Below are 12,611 nucleotides of genomic sequence, written 5' to 3' on the forward strand. Positions count from 1 at the left end.
AAGTTCAGCTGCCACTGACACAGGAGGGTTTGTTAGCCTGTCAACTGTAGAAAATAAGACCCAAGCATTATGGCTGTTTTTAGTGATGATGTCAGAGAAGTAGGACCTCCTTGCATTCCTCAGTTGTAAATTATAATTGTGAAGTTTCTCTTTATAAATGTCATAATGAACCTGGAGGTTTGTTTTTCTCCATCTGCGCTCAGCTTTCCTACACTCTCTTTTTTCTTTTTTCACCAGTGTGGAGTTTCTCCATGGAGACTTTTTCCTTCCAGAGATAACCTTCACCTTAATGGGAGCAATAGTGTCCATTACATTTAACATGTTAGCATTGAAGCTATTGACGAGCTCATTGACTGACCCTCTGGGCAGGTCAGGTGTTAATGGGAAGACCTGGTTAAAAATTGCACTACTGTGTTCAGTTATACACCGTTTTGTGATCACTGTTGTTGATATATTTGTGTGGGCTGAGATTTTACAAAACAGGGGGAAGAAATGGTAAAAACGTCATTTTATAAAGAAAACGTTATAAAGCACTCTCCGCCTGTGAGCAAAGACAAAACCAAAACACCCCACCCTTTCCCATTGGTCAAAAAATGTACCATGCCGACCAATCAAAACATGGCATTTGGTTGTTAAGAAACGGAAGTTGTTAAGAAGAGGAAAATTTAGGAGTGACGGCAGTGTTTTGAGATGTGAGAGATTTGCAACGTTTAGCGCAAATCTTGTATAGTTAGTGTGTAGTGTAGTCAATAGTTTTGTTGTGTGTGTCAGAACAATGAGGCGGCTGCTAAATGTTACAGGAGTGATACATCTCCTGTTGTCAGGCCTGCAGGTATCAGGCTTTTGATGTTCTCCTTTATCTCATAGTGGACAGAAATTATTTTTTGGAGAGGCACAAATAATTTGTGTGGCATCAGATTTGATGCAGAACACCTGATTGTTCTGTAAATAGTTTGAAATGTTTGTTTAAAAAAAATCCCTTAGCAGCATTTTTAGGTAAACAGCTGCAAAAATCTTTGTTGTTTGCAATACTCAGTAACTTTTTTGAAGAAGTAACTATATAATTAATTGCCCAGCATTGGTCTTTATATATTGTATTTTGCAGAGAGAGTTACAAAGTTTCAAAGTGGTGCTCCATGAGAGTCCTGTAGACGAGCAGCAGCACGATCCTGCATTGCAACTGCAAACCGCTGTTGCAATGCAGGAACATCTGCTTTATTGGAATGTGTGAGATGTTAACCACAATGACTCTTAAAAACACTGTCTCAAAGCTTCATGCCAACAGCATGTTTTTAAGAAAAATCAAACATATTTTCTTTCAAGATCATTTTAGAGTTTTTAATGAGCTGCAGGATCCTTCTTCAGTGTGAGTTGAGAACAGCCAAGTCGCCTCCTGTGATAAACCTCCACATGTACCACTGAAAACAGTTAAATTAGTTTGAATCGGAAATAATGGGTCAAACTACTTGTTCTGAGACCATTTCTTTATTTTTCACACCAAACTGTTTAATAAGATAAACTCTACACAGACTTCATCAAATATAACTAACACTTTAACATTAACAGGATTTCATAATACAAACTTCAAATCAACAAGAAAACAGCTGCAGAACATGTGGAAACCAGTTCAGCTTGAGTTTCTTTTTTTCTGGACATAAAGTCACAGCAGGTGTTGTTTCAAAGCTGGTGGACAGATTTAGTTCATTTTGGAGGTTTTAAGAGCAACTGCTGTGAAAATATTTGTAGTTTTGGGAGAAAATGATTTAAGAGAAGATTTTACAACAGCAAAAGGTTAAATATGAATGAAGAATTGAAATTTAACAGAGGTAACACATTAAATGAATACATTAAAAAAAAGTTAATTTTGGAAACACTAAGAAAGTTCAAATGAAAGAAATTGAAATATATATCCATATCTGCAATTCTGATACATTATTAGTTTGGTAAAAAAGACATTCCTATAACTTTAATAATACAGTAACAAGTACAACTACTAAACACTACTGTGTCCTAAGGGAACAAAGATTAAAATGTAACAGAGATAACATTTTAGAGAATTAAAATCCCTCAAAGGAAAAAAAAAGGAACTTGATATGCATATCTAGATATGCAGCTTCCTAAATGTAACATTCAGGATTATTCACTGCAGCTCCAGAAATCAGAGCTACCTCATCAGATCCAAGTGTGGCATCAGCTGACACTCTTTACAGGAGATTCCATCTGAACTCTGTGGAGCCTGATCTCAAGGTTTTTAAGTCTGACCCTGAAACCAGAAGAGGATCTTTCTCTCTCTTCAGATTCATTGTGATCCAGTGATTTCAGTCCTGCATGATCAGGCTGATGTTGGTAACAGTGAAACAGTTTATTTACAGTGTGGGATCGTTTGTGTTCGGAGTATGAACTGAGATTCCTGAAGCTCTTGTCACACTGGTCACAGCTGAAGTTCACTTCCATGTGTGTACGTTCATGTTTGTTACGATGACCTGATTGTGAGAAGCTGTTGTCACAGTGTCTGCACTTGTATGGTGTCCCTCCTGCAGTGGTGAAGGATGACCCACACTGGTCACAGATGTGCTTTTTGACCACACTGTGGAAGAGGTCATGTATTTTTAATGTACTTGGTGTGTGGAAGCCTCTCCCACATTCTTTGCAGTAGTTCATTTTGTCTCCAGTGTGGCTACGTTGATGTGGTTTTAGGTCCCGTTCGTGATTGGAGGTTTTTCCACAAAGGTTAAAGAGAAACGCTTTCCCACCACCACAGTGACGACAGGGTTGAGAAATGGATCAGTGTGCTTCGCTCCACTCCTGACATTGTATGTCAGGGAATTCCTTCAATGTTTTTATGCTGAACGTCGCCTGAAATAAAAAGCATCTCTGCCAACGTCCAATTACATTTTACTGTTTACACTATAAAACTCAGGTTAATTCTTCATTTTTCCAAACAGTTCATTCAGTATAACTCCATAAGTTTACTGATCAGACTTTTTCCAAACAATCAGGTTAAAATTACAAGATAAAAAATCAATACATCCTCACAGTAACTGCACTTGTAGAGTTACTTTCTGGAGTGGATCTGTTGGTGTTTTTTCAGCTGATTTGGAGCTTTAAAAGTCTTCTCACACAGGTCACATTTATAAGGTCTCTCCTCAGTGTGTTGTTGTAACTGTGCATCTGTTGCAAACAGTTTCCCACACTGATCACAGCAGGAAACATCAATTCCAGTGTGAATCCGTAGGTGAATATTTCGATACCGTTTGTCACTGAAACTTTTTCCAAAAAAAACGCAGCTCTACGCCTTAATTCCAGAGTGGGAAACTAGATGCCTGTGTAAGTCGCTATTTAGAGCAAAAGCCTTACCACACAACTCACAGTTGTGTGCTTTAAGTCCACTGTGGATGAGTTGGTGTTTTTTTAAGGTTCCAGCCTGGGTAAAAGACTTTCCACACAAGTCACAGCTGTAAGGTTTAACTCCACTGTGGATGAGTTGGTGTTTTTTTAAGGTTCCAGACTGGGTAAAAGACTTTCCACACAAGTCACAGCTGTAAGGTTTAACTCCACTGTGGATGAGTTGGTGTTTTTTCAAGTGTCCAGCCTGGGTAAAAGACTTTCCACACAAGTCACAGCTGTAAGGTTTAACTCCACTGTGGATGAGTTGGTGTTTTTTCAAGTGTCCAGCCTGGGTAAAAGACTTTCCACACAAGTCACAGCTGTAAGGTTTAAATCCACTGTGGATGAGTTGGTGTTTTTTCAAGTGTCCAGCCAGGGTAAAAGACTTTCCACACAAGTCACAGCTGTAAGGTTTAAATCCACTGTGGATGAGTTGGTGTCTTTTTAAGGTTCCAGCCTGGGTAAAAGACTTTCCACACAAGTTACAGCTGTAAGGTTTAACTCCACTGTGGATGAGTTGGTGTTTTTTCAAGTGTCCAGCCTGGGTAAAAGACTTTCCACACAAGTCACAGCTGTAAGGTTTAACTCCACTGTGGATGAGTTGGTGTTTTTTCAAGTCTCCAGCCTGGGTAAAAGACTTTCCACACAAGTCACAGCTGTAAGGTTTAACTCCACTGTGGATGACTTGGTGTTTTTTCAAGTCTCGAGCCTCGGTAAAAGACTTTCCACACAAGTCACAGCTGTAAGGTTTAACTCCACTGTGGATGAGTTGGTGTTTTTTCAAGCTTCCAGCCTCGGTAAAAGACTTTCCACACAAGTCACAGCTGTAAGGTTTAACTCCACTGTGGATGAGTTGGTGTGTTTTTAGGTTTCCAGCCAGGGTAAAAGACTTTCCACACAAGTCACAGCTGTAAGGTTTAAATCCACTGTGGATGAGTTGGTGTGTTTTTAGGCTTCCAGCCAGGGTAAAAGACTTTCCACACAAGTCACAGCTGTAAGGTTTAACTCCACTGTGGATGAGTTGGTGTGTTTTTAGGCTTCCAGCCAGGGTAAAAGACTTTCCACACAAGTCACAGCTGTAAGGTTTAACTCCACTGTGGATGACTTGGTGTGTTTTTAGGTGTCCAGCCTGGGTAAAAGACTTTCCACACAAGTCACAGCTGTAAGGTTTAACTCCACTGTGGATGACTTGGTGTCTTTTTAAGTATCCAGCCCAGGTAAAAGACTTTCCACACTCATCACAGCTGTAGGTTTTCTCTCCTTTTCTTCTGTGAGGTTTGTCGGCCTCCTGAGAGCGCTGACTTTTCGCTCCATGTTGGTCCTGCAGTGACAGAGATACAAACAGAGGCAATGAGTGAAATGCAGTCGTGGAACAAACTGAAACTCCCTCCATTGGTTGAATCAAACATGTCAACAAACACATTGTTGGTGTGTTTCCACCACCTTCTGGTGGCAGTATCACATTACAATGATGTGCTACAATGAGAGTTGTAATGAAAATGACATTATTGAAGAAATATTGATCAGCAGAGAAAATCTTTTACGCATAAGAAATTTCAAGTTCAACTGATGATATTGTTGTTTCAATGTGTGCTTATAAAATATGATCTTTGTATTTTCTTGTAACTTCTGTTACAAGAAATTAGAACTCTGAACAATATTTAAACTCCATTCTGAGTTACATACCATAAAATAATACTTTATGATTAGCATAAATGTTTGATTGCTCTAATTACCTGTATTTACCTTGTGACATATTACAGGGCAAATTACATTCTGGGTACAGTTACATCACATAACATCAACTGTGAACACCTTATGTTACCGTGGCGTTTAAGTCCATGGGAATTATGAGTATCTACTCCCAAATTCCCATCCGGGCTACATTATTATCGGTTCATGGTATCGCTTAACTTTTACGAGTATGAGTACACACACATTTTACAGTATCGGCCCGATACCCGATACCAGTATCGGTATCGGTGCATCCCTAATTGTAACTGTGATATTTTTCTCACCTTTTGTGTTGAAGTCATTGATTGTTTCCTCTGTAGTGGCTGAGCTGAGTCCAAATGGATGAAATTGTTCCTCCGTTGCACCACCAGACTCTTCTCCTCCTGTTAATCACCTGGGGGACACACACACAGCAGGATTTGTAAAAAGAGTTTTGATAAACACAATGCTGGACAGCAATGCTGTCATGTACACAAATACAGTGGGGCAAAAAAGTATTTAGTCAGCCACCGATTGTGCAAGTTCCCCCACTTAAAATGATGGCAGAGGTCAGTAATTTTCACCAGAGGTACACTTCAACTGTGAGAGACAGAATGTGAAAAATAAATCCATGAATTCACATGGTAGGATTTGTAAAGAATTTATTCGTAAATCAGGGTGGAAAATAAGTATTTGGTCACCTCAAACATGGAAAATCTCTGGCTCTCACAGACCTGTAACGTCTTCTGTAAGACGCTTTTCTGTCCCCCACTCGTTACCTGTATGAATGGCACCTGTTTGAACTCATCATCTGTATAAAAGACACCTGTCCACAGCCTCAAACAGTCAGACTCCAAACTCCGCCATGGCCAAGACCAAAGAGCTTTCGAAGGACACCAGGAAAAGTATTGTAGACCTGCACCAGACTGGGAAGAGTGAATCTACAATAGGCAAGCAGCTTGGTGTGAAAAAATCAACTGTGGGAGCAATCATCAGAAAATGGAAGACATACAAGACCACTGATAATCTCCCACGATCTGGGGCTCCACGCAAGATCTCATCCCGTGGGGTCAAAATGATCATGAGAACGGTGAGCAAAGATCCCAGAACCACACGGGGGGACCTGGTGAATGACCTGCAGAGAGCTGGGACCAAAGTAACAAAGGTCACCATCAGTAACACACTACAACGGCAGGGAATCAAATCCCGCAGTGCCAGACGTGTTCCGCTGCTGAAGCCAGTGCATGTCCAGGCCTGTCTGAAGTTTGCCAGAGAGCACATGGATGATACAGCAGAGGATTGGGAGAATGTCATGTGGTCAGATGGAACCAAAGTAGAACTTTTTGGTATAAACTCAACTCGTCGTGTTTGGAGGACAAAGAATACTGAGTTGCATCCCAAGAACACCATACCTACTGTGAAGCATGGGAGTGGAAACATCATGCTATGGGGCTGTTTTTCTGCCAAGGGGACAGGACGACTGATCCGTGTTAAGGACAGAATGAATGGGGCCATGTATAGTGAGATTTTGAGCCAAAACCTCCTTCCATCAGTGAGAACTTTGAAGATGAAACAAGGCTGGGTCTTCCAACATGACAATGATCCAAAACACACCGCCCGGGCAACAAAGGAGTGGCTCCGTAAGAAGCATTTGAAAGTCCTGGAGTGGCCTAGCCAGTCTCCAGACCTCAACCCCATAGAAAATCTGTGGCGGGAGTTGAAAGTCCGTGTTGCTCGGCGACAGCCCCAAAACATCACTGCTCTCGAGAAGATCTGCATGGAGGAATGGGCCAAAATACCAGCTACTGTGTGTGCAAACCTGGTAAAGACCTATAGTAAACGTTTGACCTCCGTTATTGCCAACAAAGGTTATGTTACAAAGTATTGAGTTGTAGTTTTGTTATTGACCAAATACTTTCCACCCTGATTTACGAATAAATTCTTTACAAATCCTACCATGTGAATTCATGGATTTTTTTTTTCACATTCTGTCTCTCACAGTTGAAGTTAGAGCTGGGCGATATGAGATTTTTTCATATCACGATATGTTTTTTTCATTTTAGGCAATAACGATATATATCACGATATAAGCCAAATAACTATATTTGTAAGATTTAATTGGAGTCCCAGGCTTCTACCTTTCTACCTTTAAAACCCGGAGAGCAGCCAAATGGCTTTTAGCTAGGCTTTAGCTTCAGCCAAGTGGAAGCTAAATTGGCTAGTCATCCATATGTATATTAGGTTGTTGCCAGTTGCCGTGTTTTATAACATGATTGACATGGCAGCACTGAATGCACATGTGCTGTATCAAGCATGCACCGGGATGAAGGAAAGACGGGTGGACTTCCTGGTGGAGCTTGCAAGAGAGTTGGCTCACTCTCATGTAGCTGCGAAGAAGGCAAGAAAAGAACAGTTGCTTTGGACACAACCCTCCACACCTAGCCCTGGAAAAAGAGTCATATGTCAGGTCAAACACAAATGCAAGAACAATCATGCCACTGTGCGATGTGTTCACTGCAACAGATACACATGTGGTAAATGCAGACTACAGATACCATGGCAGTGCCAAGATTGTGAGTGATTGCTGAAAATGTTGAAATGTACTCACTCACTTTTTATTATTATTTGTAAATATGTGTACAAATGGTTGGTTTTTTGTACTGTTTTTATCAATAAATCTCAGCAACAAAGGACGATGAAACACAAAAGGAAGTTCACAGCTTTTAGCAGCTCCCCCACCCCCTCATTCACACACACCCACTCCCCTCCCTCCAGAATTCCCAGGTAACAACCTAATATACATATGGATGACTAGCCAATTTAGCTTCCACTTGGCTGAAGCTAAAGCCTAGCTAAAAGCCATTTGGCTGCTCTCCGGGTTTTAAAGGTAGAAAAGCCAAATGGCTGCTCTCCGGGGGTTTAAGTGTTTTAAATGTGCCTTTGCTCACAAGTAAAATGTGAAATAATCAGCAGCTTGTTTTGATTTAAATATTTATTTCCCATAATAAGTTCAACAGGGTAGATGTACTTAAGGAACATGAGACTTTCTCAGATAAATAAAGGCAAATATTGCAAACTACACAAAAGGCAGCCGCTAAAGCATTTAAGTTTCAAAATAGAACAAACGAAACAGACTACTAAACTGTCAATTCCACTTAGAAACAAAATATTAATTCTAAAAATAAATCTTAGTTTGTTTTACAGAAGAACAGACAAAATTGACTAACTTTTGTCAATATCAAATAAACTGAGAGCTAAAAGGAAATTCTCAATCTCTCCTTGTTGTATAGCTTAGCTTTTCAAACAGTTTTAACAGTTACTTTAGTCTGACAAAAGCCGAATGACGAATTAGCGCTTCCAGTCACAGACTGAGGCTACGTCAACACGTACACGGGTGTTTTTGAAAACGGAGATTTTCAAAAAAAACGAGGGAGAGGAGGTAAGTGACGGAAGTGACGAGTAAGGTAAGCGACCCATGTTGTAGGTGACGTCAGACGCCGGAGAGTTGGCGGAATTTAAAAAAAAGCAAAAGCAAATGGTAGCTTAGACTTTAACAAAGGTTTTTCAAGCTTCAATATTACCAAATATACTAATCGATTGTCATATAACTAACAACATCTGTTCTGTCATCTCTAACACCCTGGAGGACAACGGGGAGAGTTTAGACGCTCTCCAAGATTACATCGACCGCTGTTTTCAAGATTTAGTAATGAGGAAGGCCCAGAGTACATCCTCCCCGACCAAAATTGAGACGCCGTCATCGAAGAGATGTCGCCCGGCAGAATCCCCCGGTACAACATCGCCTGCCGGCAAAGACATCGCAGACATCCTGGAGTCAATCGACAAGCGATTGTCCAGTTTCGATGCGAGGCTGGCCCTGGTGGAGATTTTACACCGGGAATTTAAATCTCTGAGAGAATCCCTGGAATTCAGCCAGCAGCAGGTGGAAACGCTTGCCGCTGAAAATGCCACGCTACGGGAGTCGGTCAAATCTCTCACCGATAACGTGACCCAGCTAAACATTGAAAATAAAAAAATAAAAGAGTCCGTTATCGATCTACAAGCCCGTAGCATGAGAGATAATCTTGTGTTTTCTGGTATTCCAGAATCTACCGGAGAGGACGCGGAGGCAACGGTGAAAAGCTTCATCAAAATCCACCTGAAGCTGCCGGAGGACACCGTAAAGAACATCGACTTCGATAGAGTACATCGCTTGGGGGGAGTTCGGTCGCGGACTGGGAGACCACGGCCTATCGTGGCCAAATTCGGGCAATTCAAGCAAAAGGAACAGGTGAAGAGTCGCGGCAGAGAGCTGAAAGGAACGGACTTCAGCGTGAACGACCAGTTCCCCAAAGAGATCCTGGAACGACGCAAGGTCCTGTTCCCAGTTCGACGTAGCTTTATCCAGAAAGGCTCCCGTGCTGTCATCGCTGTGGACGGACAGCTGTACCGCGACCCCGGCACCACACCGTGGTTATACTGACTGCACTCCAGATAAGAAACCGCTACACTCTTTTCTTATTCACTCACACTTTTTCCTTTAACATTTGTTTAACCTAGTAATATCAATATGATATCATAGCAGATATAACACCGTCACCCTCCGTCATTACTTTAATTGGAATGTTTCCGTTTCGTTTCTTTTTTTTTGTTGTTGCTCACAGTTCATGTGGTTTCTTTCTTTTTCTTGTCTTTCACTGCTGTGATCACCTACTTCCCCACTCACCTACAAACAAACACCCTCTATTTCTCCATATTTTCACACCACGATCACGCAAACACATCCGCTCAACGCCAGCACATTCACAACAGCCTCACAGCACGCACAGACTTGCAGGACACATAAGCAAGCCACGCTTGTTCATATTAGTGAATATTCACACATAGTCAGACTTATGGAGCCTCTCACCACACTTTTTTTCCCTCTCCCTCTCTTTCTATTTGCAAACAAGGGATGTTTCCACACTCTCTCCACCTATCTAAACGAAACACCCAGCGTACATCATTAGACATACACACACAATTATGGGCATTCTGAGGCATTCCCGGACGAGCCCCCAATTATGTTATGGCCCGTCTAGGCGCAGCCAGACCACAACATAAAGGGTGATCCATCCCCGTCCAACCCCAAGCAGCACGTCACACACTTAATTTTTAGTGACAGTGATTTATTTACAATAAGTGCAGTTAAACAAAGGAAGGGAGCATATCATAACTTCAGGGTGAACCCAAGGCCAAAACAACAAACAAAAGTAGCCTATCTCAGGAATAAACGAAACTTACCTACTCAAAGGAACTAAACAAAACGACAATCACTTTCCTCCCTACCTAACAAAAACAGGAGAAAACTGATCAACCAAAAAGGCGGTCCACCCTTACATGCTCTTACATTACATAAGACTTTGACACAGTGACCGGTCTGCCGGCTGGGTTGGGCCGAGGATGAATGACTGGGCAGTCCCTGGCGGTCTCTTCTTATCCGCTGCCTCCCAGTCCTCAGCCAATCGGTGTGAGCCATCCACCCTGGATGCACCAATCCTGGAGGAGCACCTGGACACTCAAATCCACACACAATTACGGTCACAGTCATAACACATGGAATGTAAATGGAGCTGGCACCAGAGGAAAGAGGTTAAAGATATTTAACCAGCTTAAAAAACTACAGGCAGATGTTGTTTTATTACAAGAAACTCACAGACCTGTCACAGGTTTAAACGAGCTTAAAACACCTGAGTTTCCTAACGTGTTTGCAGCCTGTTATAATTCTAGACAACGGGGAGTAGCAATTTTAATACATAAAAATGTTAATTTTACAGTACTCGATACAGTTATAGATCCAGAGGGTAGATTTCTAATTATTAAACTATCAATATTGAACAAAAAACTATGTATTGTAAGTATATATGGTCCAAATGTTGATGAACCCTCATTCTTCCACGGATTTTTTAGTGCACTCTATGAACACCTCGATTGCGCACTCATTCTTGGCGGTGACCTCAACCTTGGACTAAATGAAGAAATGGATAGGCTCAACACAACAGGAACTCAGCGCAATTGGCAATCCACAAATATAATCAAACAGTATATGAGCGACTTTGGCCTTCGCGATGCATGGCGCTCCCTTCACCCCAACAGTAAGGAATATACTTTTTTCTCGCATGTTCATCACTCTTACTCTCGTCTGGATTATTTTTTGGTCAGCAGCTCACTGCTGAGTGACATTTCAGACACTGAGATTCATCCTATAGCTATCAGTGATCATGCTCCTGTATCTTTAAAACTAATGCACAAGAATAATACTACGCCAAGTAAAAACTGGAGATTTAATACATCACTGCTTAAAGATGAAGACTTTATTAAATATTTTAAAAAGGAATGGACTTCATACTTAGACTTTAATGACACCCCCGGAATATCTGCGTCTGTTCTATGGGAAGCAGGAAAAGCTGTGATGAGAGGTAAAATAATTTCTAAACTGGAGATTTAATACATCACTGCTTAAAGATGAAGACTTTATTAAATATTTTAAAAAGGAATGGACTTCATACTTAGACTTTAATGACACCCCCGGAATATCTGCGTCTGTTCTATGGGAAGCAGGAAAAGCTGTGATGAGAGGTAAAATAATTTATTTCTCATCACACAAAAAGAAAGAAGAAAACAAAAACATTCAGGAATTAGAAAAAACCATCAAATCACTAGAAGAAGCCTACGCGTGCAACCAAGATCAGGAAACATTGAACAAAATATGCAAGACAAAACTAGAATTAAATGAAACTATTAATAAAAAAACACAATTCCTTATACAAAGACTTCGCTTGCAGAATTTTGAACACAGTAACAAATCAGGTCGATTTCTAGCTAACCAGTTAAAAATAAATAAAGAAAAAACAACTATATGTGCTGCTAAAGATTTATCGGGGAACACAATATATGACCCTGGAAGAATAAACAACATTTTTAGGGATTTCTATGAAACTTTATACTTACCACAAATAAACCCATCTAAAAATGAAATTGATCGGTTTCTTGACAATGTAAATCTCCCAAAATTACTAGACAGTCAAGCAATGGAACTGGATTCGCCACTGACGCCAAGTGAATTCCAGGAAGCCCTGATAAGAATGCCCAATAATAAGGCTCCAGGTCCAGACAGCTTCCCTGCAGAATTCTACAAAGAATTCTGGACAATTCTGGCACCAGTATTCCACGGAATGTTGCAGGAAATCGAGGAAAATGGCAGACTACCACCAAATATGAACTCTGCCAACATTAGTCTCCTGCTAAAACCAGGCAAAGACCCTTTATTTCCCTCAAGCTATCGTCCAATTTCTCTTTTAAATGTAGACCTTAAAATAATCTGCAAAGCTCTCTCAAAGAGATTAGAGAAAATAACCCCCCTCTTAATTCACCCTGACCAAACTGGTTTCATAAAAGGTCGGCACTCCTCAACAAACACTCATAGATTACTTAATTTAATAGACTACTCATACAATAAAAACATTGAAACC

General features: G+C 40.9%; 1 protein-coding gene across 1 annotated transcript in view; it reads right to left on the reverse strand.

Annotated features, from left to right (window-relative positions):
- Window positions 1-2,770: 2,770 nt before the first annotated feature.
- LOC146673236 (uncharacterized) overlaps window positions 2,771-12,611 on the reverse strand; it is a 35,689-nt gene continuing 25,848 nt past the window's right edge. The window contains exons 2-3 of the mRNA XM_085401757.1: window positions 5,406-5,515; window positions 2,771-4,708 (exon numbers count right to left, since the gene is read on the reverse strand). Of these exons, the coding sequence (XP_085257883.1) occupies window positions 3,290-4,708; window positions 5,406-5,423 (1,437 nt within the window). The 5' untranslated portion in view covers window positions 5,424-5,515 and the 3' untranslated portion in view covers window positions 2,771-3,289. The remainder of the gene's footprint in view (window positions 4,709-5,405; window positions 5,516-12,611) is intronic.

This window comes from Rhamphochromis longiceps, linkage group LG3, assembly GCF_057381845.1.
Source record: "Rhamphochromis longiceps isolate RC_006_pf linkage group LG3, R_longiceps_female_GT1.1, whole genome shotgun sequence".
NCBI classification, from domain to species: domain Eukaryota; kingdom Metazoa; phylum Chordata; class Actinopteri; order Cichliformes; family Cichlidae; genus Rhamphochromis; species Rhamphochromis longiceps.